Below are 22,114 nucleotides of genomic sequence, written 5' to 3'. Positions count from 1 at the left end.
TAGAGTGAAGAGGTGCTGAGACAGTAGGGATATTGTCAAAGCAGTGGTGTGGGAAAATGGTCTGAATGCAGAAGGTGGAGTGAACTAGTGTTAGCTAATACCAGGGTAATGAAAAGTAAGAGCGTGGACAAGTATTTTAGCAAGAAACTACTTTGTAGGTAGAATATTTTTCAGATGAATGCCATTAAGTTCTGAAAGAGATTTAAGAAGAGTCAGCAAAGAGGGTCACAAACACTGGGTTGTGGTAAAGTTTTTCTGTAAGAGCTGCATAGACTCTGTTCCACAGGACTGTAACCCTGGGTGCTGTCAGCCCTCCAGCCCCTTTAGTTTTGCATACTTGATCCAGAGTTTAGAGCTGGCCTTAACTAGCTAAAATTATATAAGATGCTGATTTAAGAAGAGAATATGTTGTTACTGACCAAACGTTGACCTCTTTCCCTGCTTTTAACAAGTCTTGAAGGGAAGCAATTACGGTTTGTGTTGACGTTTAAGAGAAGGCAAGAGCTCCACCTCTGTCTGAGATGTATGTATGTATTTCTGTGTGGTAAAGGAAATAACAGACCCATGCAAGCAAATATGCTTTCCTTCTTACCCCCTGTGTTGCCCAGAGTTGGAGGCAACACGAGAGGAAAACAATAGAGCTGGCTACCTGAAGGTGGCTCATGACAAAGAGATTAGCTTTGCCGAGTAACTGAGATACTTATCTTCACCTCTGCTTTTTTATTATTTTTTTTTCTTTTCCTCCTCCTGCCCTTCAGTCTGCTTTCTCCCCATGCTGAGGCTCTTCTAGGTGTGCCTTCCTTAAGTAACAGATTCGGTCCAGGTGTATGGGAAGACGAAGCTGTGATGGGGTGAAGGAGAGAGGTGAACTCCTTCCTTTTCTTTCTGCCCCTAGGAAATAAAAAAAGTTGTGTTGTGTCCATCCCCCTGCCCAATATCAGCAACCTAGGGAAAGTCATGCCTGAGGCAGCCTGTGTTTCTTTTAAACAATCACCTCTTTTCAAGAAAAAGGTAATGGGCCTCTCCGATTTCTTCTCTCTTTTGTATCCTGAAAGAGCCCAATGTAAAGCGTTGCTGAAATGCTAACTAACATTCATTACTCTTGAAAGAATGATGGGCTAAGAGCTAAGTAGCATCTTGCCATGTGATTTATTTCTTTTTTTTTTTAAGCCATCCAGGTAATGCTTATAGAATCATAGAATTGTTTAGGTTGGATAAGACCTTTAAGGTCATTGAGTCCAGATGTTAACCTAGCACTGCCAAGTCTGCCACTAAACCATGTCCCTAAGTGCCACATCTACACGTCTTTTAAATAGCTCCAGGGATGGTGACTCGACCGCTTCCCTGGGCAGCCTGTTCCAATGCTTGACCACCCTTTTGGTGGAGAAATTTTTCCTAATATCCAATCTAAACCTCCCCTGGTGCAACCTGAGGCTGTTTCCTCTTGTCCTGTCGCTTGTTCCCTGGGAGAACAGACAGACCCCCCCGTGCCTACAGCCCCCTGCCAGGGAGTTGCAGAGAGCGACAAGGTCCCCCCTCAGCCTCCTTTTCTCCAGGCTGAACACCCCCAGCTCCCTCAGCCGCTCCCCATCAGACTTGTGCCCCAGCCCCTTCCCCAGCCCCGTTGCCCGTCTCTGGACACGCTCCAGCCCCTCCGTGTCCCCCCTGCAGTGAGGGGCCCAGCACTGAACACAGGGTTCCAGGTGCTGCCTCACCAGTGCCCAGTGCAGGGGGACGGTCACTGCCCTGGTCCTGCTGGCCACACGATTGTTGATACAGGCCAGGTTGCTGTTGGCCTTCTGGGCCACCTGGGCACACTGCTGGCTCATGTTCAGCTGGCAATTGACCACTCTGCCCAGGTCCTTTCCTGCCAGACAGCTTTCCATCCCCTCTTCCCCAAGCCTGTAGCACTGTGTGGGGTTGTTGTGACCCAAGTGCAGGACCCGGCACTTCTCCTTTTGTAACCTCATACAACGGGCCTTGATCCATCAATCCAGCCTGCCCAGATCCCTCTGCAGAGCCTCCTGCCCTCCAGCAGATCAACATTCCTGCCCAACTTGGTGTCGTCTGCAAACTTACTAAGGGTGCACTCAATCTTCTTGTCCAGACCGTTGATAAAGGTATGAAACAGGACTGGCCTCAACACTGAGCCCTGGGGGAACACCACTTGTGACCGGCCACCAACTGGATGTAACTCCATGCACCATCACTCTGGGCTCAGCCATCCAGCCAGTTTTTTACCCAGTGAAGAGTAGACCTGTCCAAGCCACGAGCAACCAGTTTCTCCAGGAGAATGTTGTGGGAAATGGTGTCAAGTGCTATACTAAAGTCTAGGCAGACAACAGCCTTTCCCTCATCTACTAAGCAGGTCGGTTGCCTTGTCACAGGAGATCATGTTAGTTATTATGCTACCATGTTATCAGAAATCTGGATCACTTGTTCCCTGTAATGCATGGTAAGTCAATGCTGTAGCCCAGAAAGCTGTCCTTGGCCATCCCCTACCATCCTTCTCCCTAATCTGTGTTGTTTGGGGGCACTGGGAAGGATTGCTGCTGAGGTGTGTTAGCATTTCAAAGGCGTGTGCAGGAGTCTTCCTATTCAGCTAGGCAGGATCCTTGCAGAAGGCATATGGAGAGATTTTTGTGGACTGCATTCCATACCAAGTGTCTTGCTGCTATTTTCCAGTCCCTTGCTGGATCAGGGTGTGCTGGAAGTACTTTTACAGGTTGCTTAGGGTGTCTTCATCTCCCACTTTTTGTGAAGGAGGGATTAGTTTGGCTACTAACTAATTTCCATCCTCTTTGGGCTGTGAAAAAATTCTGTCTTGGTGGATCACATCCATCTTTTCTGTGGTCTGGAGGATAAGCAAAGTAGTCATTAGTAATTACTTGTTTCTTTCAGGTAGGTAAATATGATCTAGAGGAGATAGATAATGGTAGGTGGATATGATCAAGGGAAGAGAGAATGTCTTGGTGTATTAAGATGCACTGATGTAAACGTAAACCACAAAATCGTATCGCTTTGAAGCCTCCTATGGGAGCTGAAAAGCCCCAAAGACTCCCTTCATCATAACAGCTTGGCAGGCTCTGGATAGCTCCCCATAATGGCCATACAGCCAGAGAGGTGAAGCCCGTTAGCTTCACTGCAGAAGTAAAAAAGATTTTGCATTTTCACTGACACAGAAAGAGGTCCTGCAAGGGAAAAATCAAGCGGCAGCTGTGTTCAAGTTCAGTTTCAGTATAGCTTTGTAGCCACGACACAAAATCCAGGAAAGGGTGCATACGGAGTGCACCTAGAAATAAGGACTCAAAAGTTAAGAGACTCCTCTGCTAACATTGTTAAGGTTTAAGTATTTACGTTTTGGATGACAAGGTGGTATGGCTGGGAAAACCAGTAAAAGGAAAGGATTGACTTGAAGACATTAATCTGTTTTTTCTCTTCTCACCAGTGAGAGGCAGTGCCAGAATGATGGGATTTGGGTTTACGTTGCATTCTGCCAACCTACAGAATTGGTTTGAACGAGGGAAGACTTGCAAGAAGAGTTGCAGCTAGACTTAGGGGAAAGCTCCTTAGAGTTGGCTTGGGAAACAAGGCTCTGTAGCAGCTCTTGAGGTATCAGGAAGAAATTGCAGATGCCTGCCCTACTAAAATGAGACTGAAAGATGACAGGTAGGAACAACAGCTACAGAGACTGCTGCAGACCCCTTTTTGTTATGTGCTTTTTTCCCTATTGAAATAAAAATGCCCTTGTTTTTGGAAAACTGGTGCCTGAAAGTGAAACCCAGGAGTTCCCCAAAAAAACTCTCAGAGGGTTTTCAGTGTTTCTAAATGAAAAACACAACTCTGTATGCAAGGCCTAAGCAGGTGGAGGATTCCTTTTGAGAAAGAAGGTTTTTTTTTAGCTAAAAATCCTTCTTCTGTGGTGGTCCCTGGTGTGGCCAGTAGAAACTGTGCCTCACCTCCAGACGCTCTGCATTGTTCGCCTCTTCTGTTCCCTTACCCAGAAGAAGATCTCAGCAGAGCTCAGCTCTGGACATGATGTAGTCTAGTGATTCCTCGTTCTCTTCCTCTCATGCTGTCTGCTAAAGAATTGACTATTGGAGAGGGATATCTGTCTTCTATATACCTGTAAAAGAAGTCCAGGACTAATCCTCTACAGCTGCTCACAGTGAGACTGAAATTTAGTGCCCTTCCTGGTTTTAGTTTCATTTACTAGTTTTCTGTGGGCCAATGACATATTTTTCTATTTGTCTGCACAAAGTGGCTGCAATTTGTAATAAAACATGTTGTAATTATTTACTGCTTTCCATCACTCAGTGTTGGAATGAATTGTCCGTTATAATAGTCTTTTGACTTAAAGACAGATGTTTCCATCCCTAGCTTGCAGACGCAGGTATTGTGGTGCTTGCACAGATCACTTACCTTTCAGAATTCTTGGGATGTTTTTAAAAATCCCAAGGAGAAAAGGCCAACTTCTTGGCTTCTACTTTAGTTCTTTTTGGCTTCTACTTTAGTTCTGCACCAAGGAATTGCTGTAATTTAGGCTCAAAGTTCTCAATTAAGACTTTGGGAATGGTTTTTCATGAAGGTGCTGTAGTTGAAGGACCCTGTGCCTTTTCTGGCAGCTCGAGCCTGTTCTGTGAGAGGCTTTCAAGGGCTGATATGTAGCTGGGAGAAACTGGCCATTCGGAATCCTTCCTCTGCTCCCCACCCTTTGCTTCTAAGCCAAGCAAGAGTGAAAAGGCAGATTTTATTTTGGCTTTAAGTTGTGTTTTAGGTTGCTATTCAGGTTTGTCAAATACTGCACCGCAGTATCTGAGCGAAGTTCTTTTGTGTACAGGGGAGGTTGGGACCATTAATTATGGGTAGCACAGGTAGTGCAGATACCCAGGAACACGAATGCAAAAGTCAAATAGTTGCATGAAGGGGAAGTTGCCTCAAGATTCACAGGTTTTAAAATCACTACACATGCCAAGAAAGTTGTTAAAGCTACTCTCTATGTGAGTGGTGAAACTGAAATTTCAGACAGAAAACAATTAAACTACTACCATAGTTCTAAAAGTGCATTCTGTGGTGGGGTTTGCATTTGTTTTATTTTTTCCTCCAGCTGCTTTCCTTATTCTGCTGTCATTAGTCCACACCTCATTCTATACTCCTAGAGAGTACATCCCTCTTGCTTGTTAGGGTGGTGTAGGTGGTAATTTGCAGCGGTACAAAGTGCTGAAGGAGAGATAATCAGCTCGGTAAGTCATTATTCTGTGCAGAGACCAACTTGCTGACTTGCTCTCCCCAGCTTACTTATCCTACATCGTTTAGGACCTAGAATGTTGTAGTAATTGAAAATGTAATATAAAAACTATAAATTGCTTGTCTAGAAAAGGAAATAAAGGCATGATTGAATGATGAATATGTGGGATATATTGTCCTATCCTAGTAAAAGCTGTAAGTTGAGGGTCTTCAACCCTCAGTAGTGAAGCACAGTTCAACACAGTAGCCTGCACTAAATAGCATTACACAGCACTGCGTTGCCTCTCATTTTCTTTCTCAAATATCTCACCCTGAATCCATGTTAAGGTACAGGCAGTTCTTTTGCCATGATCTGACATAGCTCTGGTTACCACATGGCACTTCTTAGTTCTTTGATAAATGTTTGTAACGCTGGGTTCTTCTTTCCTGAGCAGTGTTTTCTTTCTCATATTTTTTTCCCCAGCTATTCATTGCAATCTGAATCCAAATGGTATTGATCACGCTGTCCCCACAGAAGGTATTAATCTGCAACTTGAAGGTGAAGGAGTTGAATCGCCCTCTGTAAAGAACAGTAGTACTCCAAAAGGGTCGGAGTCAAAAGAGACACCTAAGAGACAAGTGGAGCCAGAAATATCTAAGGTAGGTAGGACTGGGTTCTTATTTATGTTGGTGAGTCTTAAATAATCCAGGCTTCTTGAAGTTCTGGCTACTGCTTAAAAAGCATTTATCATTCTGTTAAAAGATATACAAAGGTGCAAAAGTAAGTGTCTGATGAAGTGGGTGTTACCAGAAGCAAGATATTGTGGCAGTTTTAGCCCACACACATCTTGGACATCGTGCTGTTTTATTTATCTCTAGATGAAGATAATTAAAATAATGGAATCTCTCTTTTTCAGGCACAGTGGAGACTTTTTTTTCCAAATGACTTGGGTAACAAACAGAATGGGAATAGTTATGTTTTTTTGGAGTGTTTTTTGTTTGCTTGTTTTTGTGGGTTTTTTTGTTGGTTCCCCTCCCAGGGGGCAGGTAAAGGAAGGAAAAGGTTCTATGGATATATGAATATATGGATTTTTACATGGATGATTGATTTTAATAAAATGTTAACTAATTTTAGGTAAAATACCAGGTCAATTCTTCCAAGTCTGGTATGTTGGTGAATAAATGTACTTCAGAGGTGAATTCCTGAAGACAAATGAAGTGTCTCTTCTCATTCATAAGCTGCTGTTTCTTGTTTGTGTGCAGCACACATGATTACCAAGTGTAGGTGAATATGTGTGCTCCAAACACTGTACTTTGGGTATAGGACAATGATTTGTCATATTAGATAGGCTTTTAACTAAAATGAAAAATAAGAGAATGTTTTCTGAAAAAATTGGGAGAGGTTCTTTAAAAGCTTTATTGGCCTTTTTGATCTTCAAAGGCCTAAACCCAGGGGTTTGGGGATGGTTTCTTCAGAGTTGAAAAATGAGTTTTTACTGAATCTGACACTTTGGGAATTAAAAGAGCAAATAAAATGTGTCCTTCCCCCCCCCCCCCTTTTTTTCCCCAAGGTCCAAAAAAGGCAGTAACAATTAATTCAATGACTGTATAAATATTTCCTTTTGTCAGCAGTACAATAAGCATAACAAATAATACACATACAGTTGTGATGTATTTAATTTTAAAAATAAAATAGCATTAAACGTTTTGAGTAGTAGCCTTGACAATAGAAGCTTGGTATGAATTCTCCATTCTGATTTTTATCTAAAATAACTAGTTTAAAATGAGTACAATTTGAACTCACTTCTTTCTGTCTTAAGTCATTGAACTAGATACTGGACAGGTTTGCGTTGATCAAAGTCACCGCTAACTTGCAGTCTGTTTTGTGGTCAATTACCGAGCAAATACATTACTGATTTCTCTTGAGCCCTTGGAGAACAGATTTGTGCTTATTGCTTTGAATCATCCATTTGGTAACAAGACTACCAAATTTTGGATGGGCTTTGAGACAAAACTCAGCTAATAATACATTTACCCAGCTTTTTGTGGACAAAGGCAAGCTAAACCTGCCTGTGTTTCATCATCACTAGATGAAAATCTGGCCTGTGTTGAAAGCTAAGTAGGTATGTTAAGCTCAGAGAAGACCTTACAGGCTTGCATATGAAGTAGCTAAATGACGCAATGGGGCTTCCAATTGAGAATGCACTCGCGTCGTTGACATGGAACACAGGCAGATCAAGCTGGTTGTTTACAAAAGACCCATCCTAACAGAAAATCAGTGTGTATTATATCAGTGATTTAATGTAATGGAGCCTGGTTTTGCTATCTGAGCTAGACTTGTTGAATTGATGAATAGACAACCATTTCCAAAGCTGTCCCTGCTGGAGATTTCTGGGGAAAAGGGCAAGTGTAGTGCTCTCAGAGTAGTAAAGTCAGCTATTGGTTTCTTATGTCTGATTGCAATAGCTTTATTTACAAAGCTGGGCATGGTTCAGATTTAAAAGCAAACAAACCACCAAACAAAACTGAAAATTTTGCTTCGTGGAATAAGCTTGGTATAGTAGTATCAAGCTAGTGAAGTGGACTCTCTTTTCTGAATGTATTTCTGCATTGTTAGTAACTTTTATGTGTTGTATTAACTTAGTGATGTTTTTCATCTGGATTCATATGCTATAGCCTGAGGTGGCCTGTCTTTTTCTGGCTTGCTCTGCCTTAAATTTAAAAATCATGTTGCTTTATTCTCTAAAAATATGAATATAGAGTTGAGTTTGTGTGGCTTTAAGAGTTGAATTAAGCTGTTATTATGAAGCTTATCCAGGCAATCATATCTGTACACTGGAAAGATGAGTGGGAATAGAGCAAAATACTCTAACAAATTTAAAAAATAAAATACTGTGGGCAGATCCATTTGTTTTATATTTCCTCATTGCTTAGTTGCTTTTAAAAAGGTTTCTTTGCAATCCCATGTATTAAAATAATACTAACACATATCCACAGTGAGACATACATTGCACAAAGCAATGCAATGTATTGAGTGGATTTTAAGATACCTTATAGACCATCTTCTCTGCTTTCAGCTTTCTAATTTGTCTTCATTGGGACCAATTCCAGCACTTTAAACTCCTGGCTGCTTTTAAGGTTTTGCTGTCCAAAGAATAAAATAAAATCTCCTTTCTAATGAAGTGAGTCCTTCTTTTTCTGTCCTCAGCTATGGACTTGCATAGCAGTAGTAGTAACTCCTGGACTACAGATAAAATTCCTATTTATGCAGCTGCTGTAATGTAAACAGGGGAGTACAAGTGGTTTTTTTCTGTGTTTTGGATGCAGACAGAATAGTCTGAGTGAAGGATTGCTTATTTAGAAATTCCTGATGAGTATGGAATCTAATTTTTATAGGATCATCGAGGTAGAATTTTAGCAGAAAATGGAACAATGATCTTCATCTCCCTTAGCTGGTTCCCTAAGGCATCACCTTGTTACAAATGTAAGCAAGTTCAGAAAAGGCCAAGATTATTCATATCTAAATTGATGTGCATGATCCAGTGAGACCCTGATAATGTACTGGATGTCATACCAATTAAGAAAATTATATGAAGTGTAGAAATACTTTTTTGTTTTATATATTTGTTTTAAAGGGTGTATTGATGGATATCTATACACTTTCCTGGTCAGTAATTGATTTTTCAGTATTCATAAAAAAAATTCAAGCAGTTAACCGGACAATTTAAGAGCAGAAAACTTCATTGGAGAAAGCAAGGATGTTTTTTAATATAAATTTTAAAATGTTCTTTAACTAACATCTATTCTACATCTAACCTCTCTTGTGTGTATTTTCATGATTTTTTTTTTTTTTAATGCTACTTACCACTCATGTCTGGTCTATTTGGTTTTAATATCATAGTTATCTCTAGATAAACACAATGAGTAAGGACATTTGGAGTTACAGAGTAGAGTTCTATTAAAAATTTTGTTTGAAAGTTTTACTGTACTTCTGACACTTCTTTAATAGAAGGTGACTTTCCCAACACTATTCAGAAAATGATCTCTCACAGAAGTATTAAATTTTATCAAGGCTTCCCACATGTTGCACTCATAAAGTGCTGTTCATTGTGAGCATGAGACCCAAATCTGGTCTGTCACTTATTGGAAGAAGATTATTTGTTCATGGAGTTTTGATTTGTAGGTAAGGTGTGTATATCTGGTGACACGCTTTGTCTCATTATGTGGTAGCAGCAGTAGCAAATAATAAAGGCTTTTTAATAGCAACCACTACAGTTAGACCTTTTTATCTTTTGTTAGCAATGGCAGATTTTTATCTGACTCAGAGACAAATTATCAGTCCTTTAAAATGTGCATGAAAACTATGAAAAGAAACTGGTAAAAGAAGTGAGAAGCTTTTTTTAATCTTGCCTTCTGTTGATAAGTGCTATATAGCCACCACTAGACTATATTTTTTGGTTGTAGTGAGTGCATTAATTCTTTTGGTTGCTTTTGCTTTCTTAAAAACAAATCCTTTTCTCAAAATTACATTGAACAGCAGTGAAAGGCTGACTGAACTCTGTAACAGGAGGGTGAGAATTTATCTTGGCTTACTGGGCCCAGTTCAGGACTAATTGAGGTAGAAGCAGCTTCTCTGGCTTCCTGGGGAATTCTGCTCTGCTCAGGAAGTGTTTGGGGTCTTGTGTGGCAAGTGTGTGATAAAATGTCCAAGTGCAAAAGAGTGAGGTTTCTGAATAATAAGGGTGTTCTAGAAGTCTTCTTAGAAATATAAAAATGTTTTGTCCGTTATGTAAAAAAAAATAATAATAAAATAAATATATAACTAATCCTGGTAGTGTTCTCTAGTGAGAGAATAGAAAAAGTAATTTTCTAGAAGAATTATCCAGGTTTTTTAACTAGTGGCTTCTACTTCAGTGTTTATCCTTTTGGTCAAGCTTATAAAATGTGTTGGATGAGGAAAACAGAGCGGTGGTCCTGGTGAATGAATATGATGGATGGAACAGACATACATTCATCAGATCAGCATAGCTGCTTGGTATTTACCCCCCCCCCCCCCCCTTTTTTTTTTTTTAATTTCTTTGCAATTGGTTGAGAAACACCAGTGGCCACTGAACTGGGGCAGTGAGGTTTTATCATGTTTCTTTGTTTTCCAACTGTCCCCCTCTTGTGAAACTTTCGGTGGCCCCATGACATGTGACCAAGAACCCAGATGGGAGTGACTACAGTTAGAAGGTTCAGCATAATGCCCAGCTGGGCTCGTCCACCCCTCCATGCTTTACTTAATTGTGTGGTAGTGTGGGAAGGTGTTTGGCTTGCAGATCTCTACATGTATCCCAGTGGAGGTGCAGACATGGTAAAATGTTACTGCATTGACAGAAAGTTTGTTTTTCTTAATTGATTTTTTGTGGAGAAGTAGTTAAGAGATTAACAATGTCCACATCAGATCACCAGAATGAAAGCCAATAGATATAGTGTGATGATTTTTTTTTTTTTTTTCCCCCCTCTGCACTCTTTGACTGCAGTAGTGACAAAACAGCACTTACTGCATTGGGTCTTTCTTTATGACTAGCAAAAGTAGGCACAGAATCTGAGTGTCTAGTAGTCTGAAGTGGATACATGGTAAATGAAAATAAAGTCAGCTGAAATAATTACACTTCAGGGCAATGTGCCTTTCTAATGTCTCATTCTGTGATTATTAGTAATACACAATAATTAATGTGCTCACTTCTGTCTTCATGTTCAATAGACTTTCTTTTGTGTGTTGCATAGTTAGAAGTATGCATGTTTCGGGTGTCTAAACTGGGGACGTTTGATGTGTATGTGTCTCATCCTCTCTCAGCCTGTCATTCATGGTTGTGACCTCTGGCTGGTCTGAAGTTTCTGAACCATGCAGTGAACAAACCTTCTATCCTGAGCAGTGAAACAGGAGTGCTGGGTGTCCCTGCGCATTTCAAGCAGCAGAGGCTGATGTTTATCACTCCTCTGAGGTGTTCTGCTGGTGTGAAGTGCTGGAGTTAACGCTACCTGTAATGCAGAATATAGTATAGCTGTTTGGTTCAGAATTTACATTGTCACAAGCCAGGAAAACAGAAACATCTCTCTCTGTTGGGGTCCTGTAAGCCAGTTTATAGGAGGGCAAATGCCTGATTGAGAATCCAAGTGTATTCTTGCTGTAGTGTGCTTTTCCTCATTGCTATATCATCGGTTGCTGTTATAAATAGTGTAATATGGAAGGCCCGCATTTTTGCAGCAAGGTTCCTACATTCAGCATAACAGATCTGACTTCCCCTGTTCATCCTGTTCGCGCTGTGTGCCTGTGGATTCTGAAACATCAACTACCCTGACAGCAGCTGCATGTAAGCGGGAGATCTTTCCTGAGTGAGTTGTGCTCTGCCCAGGACAGTGAGGGCAAAAGAAGAGCATCTGCAAAGGACCATTCATGTCCTTCTCCTTCACCCCTCCTCACTGAGTGGGATAATTTCCCTATTGCTTTTCTTCTTCCTCCCCATAGGAAGTAAAAATAATTAGCTCAGGCTAATACTTAGCTCTTTAGTTGGCTATAAGTAGAACAGATGAAGTTTACTCACGAAGACCACTTTGACCTTCCAAACTATTTAAAGGGATCCTTTATGAAATTCAGCTGTAGAAGCATGCTCTATCTATGACTTCAGTCCATCAGGTGATAATAGGAAGAGAAATTTCTGTTTGTCAGGTTTTTTACAGTTGGACTTTCACCAAAGTATCGACGATGAAAACATTTTCAGTGACTGCGTGCACACAGGGCATGCATGTGAAGGATGGCAAGGTGTTGGCCCATGGGAAATGGTGCAGTCTGTGACCCTGCGGTGTGCTTGGGGCTGCACAAATGCACAGCAAAGTGGTGGTTTCTGCTGTAGGGAGCGAATGCCGTCCTTGTGTAGGGCAGGCAAGAGCAGCAGATGGTTACAAAGAGGCAGCTGAGGGAGCATAAGGAGGGAAATGTAGTCTGATCTGGCTCCTGTTGTCCTGTGAAAATTATCAATGTGAAATTTGTATTCTTTCCCATTACGCTATGTGAAAACGAGCAGCAATTGCAGTACGTATTAGCAAACATAAGCAGTAAAAAAGCATGGTAGTACTCTAGAAATAAGTGGGATGTCTAATACTATAGACACGTGTAGACGCGGGCACATTATTTAAAAGAACTTCTCTTCAGGGAAAAAGAAACATAGATAAAAAGATGGAGCAGCTTGTACAGGAGAAAGCAATTCCATACAGCATGTGGATGCATAATGTACTTGGAGAGTGCCAGTTCTGCTGCTTGCCTCATTGTGAAGCTGCTCCACAAAGCCATGCAAGCCCTCTGCTCTTACACTGAAGCTACTTTAAGGGCTTCATAGAGATTACTTCAAAAATAAAGCAGTATTTTAATGACGTAGCTGCCTTCTTGGAGAAGGAAAAGTATAGAATTGCCTGGTAAAGAAAATAATAGTATTGTGATTAGAGGGATTACAAAATGTGTTGTAGAACCAATTTAGCATTTAAAATGGGAAAGCAGTTTAATGCTCCACTGCTGGCACTGCAGGTTCCGCAAATAGTGTGTCTCATCTGAGTTACAACAATAATTTCATTAATCTGCCACATGTGCTTGCTGGACTTCTGACAAAACCAATCAGCAGTTGTAGTGCACCTTTCTGTCTACAAGTGGGAAGTCTTTTCCATTTTTGAGAAATAGTGTAATTGCTGAGCGCTGGGAGTGAAATGTGTTACAATCGCAAAAGGGGCGTGGGACTGGAATAGCCTTGATAAGGTCTGAAGGACATTTCTTGTGATATCAGCCTATCAAGCTTTCCCTCAGTGCAGCGGTGCGCTAAGGAGGGAAAGGATTTCGTTAGGAGAGTTTGGAGAGGGTGGCTGGGGCACAGGGCACAGCGGAGTCTGTCTTCTGCTCAGTTACCCTGGGTGGAATTGGGCATGCTGATGAGGGCAGCTTAAATTGTCTAGATGTAAGCTGGGCGTCTAAACTGCCGTTAACATTTTTTGGAGGTCTAGTCAGTGTGCTGAGGGGAGTCTAGAGAGGGATCAGGCTCCCTCTGAGGTGTGAGCACCATTCAGCTCAATTTGTCTGCGCTTTGGGGGCTGCACTGACAATTGAGGTTAGGTATTCAGATCTCAAACTCAGTTCTGTCCTCTGCCTTGCTAGCTAACAAGCCTCGCTGTGTTTGGTGTTGAAATGGTTATTAGTGTCTGACAGAGGTGTGTTAGGAGACTGTATTTCAGAAGCTGCATTTACCTCAAAAATCATACTTTGAACACTTAGGATAGACTAGTCCCATGTATGCGGTTATGTTCAAGATGATCTTCTGGCAAGCAAATACTGCTTAATCTGAAAACAAGTCTTTTGGATTAAAAGGAAATTATTGGGGTGTGTGTGCATGTTTCATTTTTTCCATTTTCTTTTAATTGGTCCTGGACCTCAGAAGCCTGTTGCTTTTCACTGGAAGTGAAGTTCTTGCTCTGTGGCTCAGCTTTTCCAGCTGTAAAAGTGTGACAATAATTAGGATCAGTTAAAACTGTTGTATCAGCAGAAAACTGAGATTTGCAGTAAACTTGCTACCAAAATTTTGTCTTTTGCTTGTGTATGTTTGTAAAATCGATTGCCCAAAAGCTCTGCAATGTGTCCCTGAAAACTGGAAAACATTGGCTTGGCCAGGCTGCCTGAGAATAACAAATACAGCAGCATGTTTGCTGCCTGTTCCATTTCATGGGACAGATTCTTCAGCTGTTTTCCATGGTGGGTAGTGGTGAAGGCCTCTGCTGGTGCTTTGTCTGTGTCTTGCTTCTGATTTTGATTGGAAGTATTTGGTGGATGAGGACTAGAGTGTCTGTGGTGTTTGGCATGAAGGGATAGCTTGTCTCATTTGGGGCCTCTAGGCACTGCAGAAATGCCAACAATAATGACCTCTGAAATCACGGATGCTTCTCAGTATGCTTTCATTTCACACTTTGTAAATCCTGGTTCAATTTAGCTGTTTCTGCATATGGACTTCAGTCAGACGTGTTTCTGTTTTATCTGTTTTCTGCAGTCAGCTACAGATTACTGTGTGGCTGATGCGCCACTGCAGGGAGCAGGGAAACGACTCCCAAATATTTAAAGCAGACATTTTCTATGATGCTGTGTATTACCAGTGGGGTAAGCAGAAGGTAAGGAGAACGTCATGTTTAATGAGAGAGAATTCTTCCCTTTCTCTCTTTAATTTTTTTGGCAAACTGATTTCTAAGTAGCATGGGGTTTCCTTGGCTGCAATGCCATTAAGTGAAACTTGGTTACAGCGAGTCAGCCTGGGGATAGCTTTAAGTGCCTGTGTCCTACTTCTAGTAATTCTGTGTTTCTAGTTAAGTTGATGGGGTGCTTTTATATTGTCATTAACCACTCTGGACATTTGCAGGGTTGGTTCAAAACTAAGAATGATACCCAAGCATGGCGGGCTCTTAAACCAGAAGAAATGTTGTAAGTTTGCAATGGGAGAGCAGAGGGAGGGAGGAAAGAAGCAGTACAACAGTATGTTTCTTTGAATTTAGGAGGTGTCGATGTTAATGTGAAGCTGAGGCCTTTAGCACTTGGGAAAGACAAATGCTGTTGGTGACAGTGGTATCAAGCATCACAAGTAATTTCCCTTTAAGAGATTAGGAAACATGAATCCAATTCCTTCAACAAATCCACAGTTCAAGAAGAGAAAATATTATCTTCTGTTTTTTAAACTATTTACTTATTTCAACATTTGCACTGTCTCTCATTACGTTCATGCAAACTTGTGATATTTTGTTATTCTGTAAGTATACCAGCTGTCATCTTCAGTCTGCTGGCCCCTACAGACTGACAGGTAGCCATTTTGTGCCCACTGGTTCCGTTTTCACCTCACTTGCCAAACTGATCTTGTTACCCCTGGAGCCTGTATCTTTTCATCTACACCCCTATGGAGATCAATGAGTTCATTAGAGTCGGAGTTGGCTACAACCAGTTAAGACTGATGTAGTATTCAATCTTGCTTTGCAAACTGTTGCCTGAAATGGGAGACGCTGATCCTTGTCCCTGTGGTGCAGTGCTACTAAAACCTACCTATGCTCGATTCAGATTTTAATAACCAGCAGAATCAGCTTCCCACGTGTGTGTACAGCAGGAGGAGCTCAACATGGGTTTCAGGAGGCAGCTGTGCCCATCTTACATCCCACAGCAGCTCACAGATGTGACCCTTCTTGCAACCTCAAGAGCTGCAACAGTAGAAGCACCTAGAGCGTGCAGCCTGGGCCTTTAGCTAGAAGGAGCAAGGCCATTGTCTTGGGTTATAGGAAGCTGTTATATTGGACATTTCTTACAACACAAACATTGCATTTCCTGCCTACCTGGAGGTCACCACACAACTGCTAGCAGTCATCGACATGTTCTGGGGCGTCAATTGCTCAGTCTCCCTTACCTCCCAGTTCCTCACCCAGAGGTGGTAGCTGTTACTGGTAGAGGCTGTTCTCAGAAGATGTACTTGGTAGAATGAGTATTTCTAATTTTACCAATATCTAGGAATGAATATTGTGATGATGCATCAAACTGCACTTCTAGGGTTAAATGTGTCCTTGAAATGTATATCTAAAAATAGAAAACCTTCAGCTCTGAACAAGGTGGAGTTACTGCCTATCTTGAGGCCTTTTTTCTATCCTTTAAGGTAGAGAATCTCATAAGTGGGTATTATGTTCTGCCTATTTTCCTTTTTTCTTTAATGTCTGTAAGTGCATCCATCAACCACTGATGACTTTGCTGACCTAGACACCCTCTACTTTTTTTTGCCTTTTTTCCTTGCCTTAAACAAAAGCATGACAATAGAATCTGTATCTAATGGTTTTAGAACTGCTGTTAATTTATCTTGCATTCAAGGCTGATTGCTTTCCGTCTTAGCAGTACACTTCAGATTGCAGAAGGATTTTGTGAATGTATTTTCATTGTGGAAAGGTAGATGTGACTGAACTTCAGCATACCTATTCTGATAACACAGTCTTTTATCTAAATAAAGCTTGTGTATAGTTTTGAAGACATGTTTTTAAATAATAACTTTGCTGATTAAATAGGAAAACTTTTTCTGTAGATAGACTATCACAGACATATGTTCTCCTTCAGATATAAGACTGTCTCAAACTTACTTCTCTCTTGATGACTCAGAATTTTTGCCTTTTTTTCAGGTTTGTCCTAAAGAACAAATAGCTTAATTGTCAACATTTCAGCATTAGGCGGTGATTTGTGACATTGATGAGGAAAACTGAGTGTGTTATTCCATGTACTAAGGTTTTCTGAAATCTTTATTATTGACCCGTAGAATAAGAATCTGAACTTTTTAAGATTCATGCTCATTAAACTGGCTCTAATGTTTTCTTTCTTTGTAGGGATGGCTACTTTATGGCTTACAAACTATAGATAATTGTGCATAGTAACTAGTAGCAGATTGTTTTAAAGAAGTTTTTTTTGCCTGAATAATTATCAGCTTTGTTTTCAATAGCTGTTGTTTTGCGTTTCCTTACTCTCTGTTGAAATAATTTAGTATTGGAAGGGTTTAATTTTTAAACAGTATTTTTGAAGGGCAGAAAAAAAAACCATTGCAAAATTAAATGCTCAGATCAGGTAAGTGTTCAACATGTTGCTTAAACTCTCAAATTCAGATTAAATTCAATTAGCTGTATGTGTCCATTATTGCATATTGCCCCTTCTGCCTTTTTTTTGGGAGGAGAACAGTATAAAGGATAAACTGTTTGAATTTAGTAATTTATTTTTTTTTCCCCTGTTGACTTCTCCCTCACCATCCTGGTTTCCAGGTTCCAACGGACACAAAAGTGCTGATAAAAGCCAAACAGAAGAATAATTGGAAAGGAAATCATCCCAGCTTTTAATTCCAAAAATAATACTGTAGAATGTAGTCAGGTTACATGGACAGGCCTGACATTTGGGGGAAAAAAAACACACCAGAGTGCATCCTATTGTTGTGCTGTAAAATATTTTATGCAAATTGCAAGGGAGTCTAAACACACAAAATAAGCTGAACAGATGAAACTGAACTTGAAAATTAAATTAGTTCCTCTATACATGGCACAATGATGGCAAAGAAAACCAGGTCATTGTTGATGAAAGAAATTCTTACTTTTGCTTGCATGTTCATCACCTTCTTTCTCCCACGGTTAGGATTTTGTTCTGGGTTTGTGGGTTGTCCTGTCCCTGCCACCCTCCACCACCCCACCCCCCTTTTTTTTTTTTTTTGACACACCTGGTTCCCTTCAAGATCTTACAAAGACCTCTACTAGGTTGGAGAGGGAGCAGGATGGAGTGGAAGTGCAAGTGTGTCCTAGCTGAACTGAGCTGATGATGGAACACTCCATGTAGTGCTGTATTTCCTCCAGCACATTTCAGTCCCCAACCCCTACTTTCTCTCACTGTATTGAGTTGACTGTTCAGTTCTTTGACTTCAATGAGTTGATGATCAATTTATTGTCCACCTGAATTATCTCATTCTGGCTTTTATTAGTGATAGACTACTCTGTATCAGTTGGTCAAGAGCAACCAGTGAGAACTGTCCCCTTTGGCAGCATTTCCTTGTTAATTTGGCTTATTTTAATAATTTTGCCATGCTGGCGGTAGTTAAGAGTATTGTTTTGCTGCTTTTGCTGCTGAGAGAAAGCTCTGTGGAAGTGCAATCTTAAGTAGAGCTAAGGGGAGAATGAATCGGATTAGGAGAAGGAGCAGGAGATGTGAATCTAAAGGAGTAGTTACCTTGATAAGCAAATGTGTTTTGATTTTACACCACTTCAGCTTTACCTGATGCTTCAGTTTCTCCTCATGTGTAAGAGAGGAGAACTGGATGAATTTACGGTGAAACAGGAGATTGCAAACATTTTTTGTTCAGAGAAGTGTGGGAACCCTCAGTATCCATTGCTATAATTACATGAAAAATTGAGTGGGGAGCAGTGAAATTATCCATCTTGTAGCCTGGGATATATGGCTGAGCTCAAAGGATCGAAAGAAAAAGCTGAGGAAGGCATGGGCTGGAGGGATAGTAGGTGGGTGATGGAGATCAGGTAAATAGAGTACGTGAAGCAAAAGGGAATTTGACTGCAGAGGATGAAATGTAGTGTAAAGAAAAAATAATTTCTAGGATGAGTCAGAATATCCCACTATATAAATCTTAGAATTGAGGAAGAGGTAAAAACAGAAAATTGTTGCTGCTGCATGCAAATACAGTAGAAGAATGAAACTGCTGTGCTGACACAAGCAACTAGAGCTATAAAACAAGGTAGAACTTGAAACTTCCCCACCTATTAGAAAGTTCCTCACATAATTTTATTAATGGGTATTAACCTGCTACATGTATAAACAGGTTGACTACAACCTCTCCCTTGGCAAAGCTCGTATCGGTTGTTTTTCTTTTAATCCTGGTCTAGATAGATTTACAAGGGTTATTGTATAAAAACAGTAAATTGAGTTTCGTTGACCCTTGGAATCTGCATGAAATACAAAAATGTAAGTGATGAGCTTTAGATGTGTTATTGATATTTTAATCAGTGAAGCAACACAAAACAAAAACCTTGTGTGAATATTTATTTTCTACTTTCACTGTCCAGATTGTCACAAATGGGTTTTATGTTTATTAGTTAAGGTCTTTGGGACCAATGAGTTTTGACTAATTTGTTAGAAAAGTTTTTCTAATTTACTATTTTTATTCTCTCCAAACATACATTAAAAAATAATCTGGGTCTTACAGTGTTGCAACACGAATCTTACACAGTAATTAATTGCAGTAGTGCTAGCAAGTAGTTTCAAACAATGTGCCGTAATAGCTCAGTGCATTTTGACTGTGTATTATGCCTGGGTTTAAAAGTGATCAAGATGTTAAATACCATTCCTAAATGTTATTTCTGTTTATACTAGCCAAGAGTATAGCATCAGGACCATTTGAGGATATTGGTAATATTTTCTTGTCTGTCATGACACAGCGTTTTCTTATGTGCATTGGCTAGTAATTCTGTGTAGTAAAATAATAAAAGGTTAGAGTACTGTGTTCAAAGAAATAAAATGGCAGTAGGATAAAAGTGAGGAAGAAACCTCTACCTCCACGTAATCTCTTCCATGAGAACACATAAAGAGATTTCATCTTATGAAGTAAACCTTGAAGCTTTCAGTAATCACAAGTTGATTGCAGCTTGTTTGGAGACAGTTCAAAAATGTTTGACTTCAGTGGAAAAACCTTGTTGACTAAGGAGGTTTTGGAAACACGTCCTCAAACAGCTGGTATTAAAATGTTAGTTTAAAATGGTGGTATAGCAGCTATGTACAGGGGGTGAGTAGCTCCGTGTGGGAAGCTTCAATGACAGAGAGAAACGGGAAGTTGGGGTTGGGGGCTAGTTGCTAGAATGGTGCTGCTGCTGCGATTTGGAGTGGGCGGGCTGTCTCATGATCCACGAGCAGGAGAACAGCTTAAATGGCATAGAAGAGACGGGGCAGGTGAGAAAGAAAAGGTGAAAATACTACACATGTCCAAGGGCAAGCTGAATTCCTTAGAAGCTGGATTATCTGGAAGCCACATGGAGCGCCTTGCAAAACTGTTCTGGGTCTGTCAAAATGCTGCCTGTCAGTAGATGGTGCTCTTTATATCAGCTATTTACTCATGCTCCCTGTGTTTGGCTGTGTTTTTGTGTAAAAGGTCTGGTAACATTCCTTAACAGTTCATTTCTCTGAATTCTGATGTTTGGGAGATTAGAAAATCGAGGCTTTTGAGGGACTGCCAAAAAAAAAAAAGCGTTGACTAGGTTCCTTTGAAACATCCTCCATCCTTGATTTTTTTCAACAACTTCTTTTGCTTGTGAACATGTATTGTGTTGAACTTGGGCAAATTCAGAAGCTTCCAGCATAAAAACCTTGAATAAACATTGTGGATTGGAGAATATATAGCAGACTAATTCAGTTTGGCAACTGACCTGTAAGACACTGCAGTAACGTGGTGTAAACTAACAAGTCATTTGTGGTTCTAAAGTTTCCTTTTCCATATTAACTTTGTAATTTTACCTGCTGTTTGTGGATAGATAAAAAATTAGTTTATTTTTAAATGTAATGCTTCTTAGGAAGGGCTTAAATGAATCAATGCAATTTTGAGTTTTACCTGGAGTCATTTATTCAACTGATAGTGGGATGGATATAAAAAGCTGCATAAAAATGAAGATTTCCTTATTAATGTGATTGAAGTATTATTAGACCTGCCTGCATTTTTTATTATTCAGAAAATATGCCAGCTCTGGAGGAAGAAAGTTAAATGTGTTAATTGTGTAAAAATATCACTTGCCAAAGGCTGCTGTTGAGACAAAAGCCCTGATCTGGGCAGCAGAACAGCATGGCAGACCTGATGGGGAATTTGAGATGCTTAAAGTTACATGTGTCTTTATGCAGTGGGCTGTGTATAGAACATCAGCTACTTAACCAAGAGTTAAATTTTGGCTTGTGAGATGAATTTGCCCCTGGAGGGAATCCTGAGAAGTGCCTGCTGTTCACTGCCGGACACTACTGGACTTTCTGCAACAGAAACTGAAGGATTAGTGTGAATTTTTCATGTAATCTTAAACTGCAAGCAAATGATCCAAGAAAGAAAAGGGAACAGAGTTCCTTTCAGAAATGTAATTAAAATATTTCTAGTTCTTACTCAAGGTCAGTTTGTTTCCCCAGCACATTGATTTAGATATCCCTTCACAGATACCTCTCCAGAAAGTATATATTTTGTATGTACTCAACACATTACAGCAGATTAATATTGTTCCTCACAATGCTTAATTTAGCTTCTCTGCCCTTCTTTCACATTCATCTCTTTACATCCCATGTTCCTTATATTGAGGTTAGGTGGGCGTAGTATTTTTGTTGCAGATCAACTCCACATTTGTAGGGACATCTCACAGATGCCTTCCCCAGAAAGATGTTGCTGGGACATTTTGGGCTGGATTTATAAATGGTACCTGGAACTGAAGATGCAAATCTTAACTGACTGGCATTCTTGCCCTGCTTAGCATCCCTGTGGTGCCTGCTGGGATATTCCTGGGGAAGTCCCATTTTCCCATGAATGGCCTGATCTAGGAGATAGGTTTAGAGCATGGCAACAGTGTTAACCTCTGCCTTCCTTCCCCCCACCCTCTGCCTTGAATATGGTTTGCTGTGTCCAATCTATGTGGGCTTAATATAGCTTCAAATCTTCAGGTTTTTGAGCAGAGATGGTGGTGCTGCCACATCCTTCTGTCTCCTTTTAAAACAAAGACAAACTTCTGACCTTTCTTGTGATTTTGAGTGTATTTGCAGCACTACAAGAAGAGATGCTTCCTGTGAGTGAGAAGAGATCGCCCTGGGATGGCCTTGATGTGAATGTGAGGCTTGTGCTCTGGCTTTTTCTGTGTCTTCTTGTTGGCTAACTTAGGCTGCTTCCTAGCCAGGAGGGGCTGGCCTTGACAAATCTCAGTTTGAGCTTTTTTGCTTTCTTTAATAAAGGGGATAAAAGGACATTGTAGCGCTTAAGCTCTTTTTATGAATATAGGACTTCACAGGCATGATAAAAGAATACAGGGCTTCCCTTATTAGGAGAGAAGACTCATTTCTCAAAAATAATTAGCAAGAAATTACATTGATGTCAGAAGTGCCCAGCTTGTTTTTGAAAAAACAAGTAGTCTATCTGCCTTCCAGCTATTTATTTAAGTTGAGAAATCCATTACAGCCTTCTATACAGGCATTGCAATGCTATTGCATGAATCAGATGGCTGGGCTAATCTGCCTCCTCTGTCAACATTTGCCTTTTTTCTTCTGCCTTTGCTGGAAGTGGAAGCAATGTCTTATTGGGAAGCAAGAGGT

The 22,114-nt window shown here is 40.5% G+C and overlaps 1 protein-coding gene across 3 annotated transcripts in view; it reads left to right on the top strand.

The window, feature by feature from the left end:
* SAMD12 (sterile alpha motif domain containing 12) overlaps nucleotides 1-22,114 on the top strand; it is a 174,098-nt gene that overhangs the window by 14,136 nt on the left and 137,848 nt on the right. For all 3 annotated transcript variants that reach the window (XM_040586127.1, XM_040586126.1, XM_040586125.1), the window contains exon 2: nucleotides 5,711-5,886. In XM_040586127.1, coding sequence (XP_040442061.1) covers nucleotides 5,711-5,886 — 176 coding nt within the window. The remainder of the gene's footprint in view (nucleotides 1-5,710; nucleotides 5,887-22,114) is intronic.

The sequence above is a fragment of the Falco naumanni genome, chromosome 3 (assembly GCF_017639655.2).
Source record: "Falco naumanni isolate bFalNau1 chromosome 3, bFalNau1.pat, whole genome shotgun sequence".
Classification (NCBI taxonomy): Eukaryota; Metazoa; Chordata; class Aves; order Falconiformes; family Falconidae; genus Falco; species Falco naumanni.
Note: the sequence above shows the minus strand (reverse complement) of the source record. Positions and strands in the feature narration are given on the sequence as shown.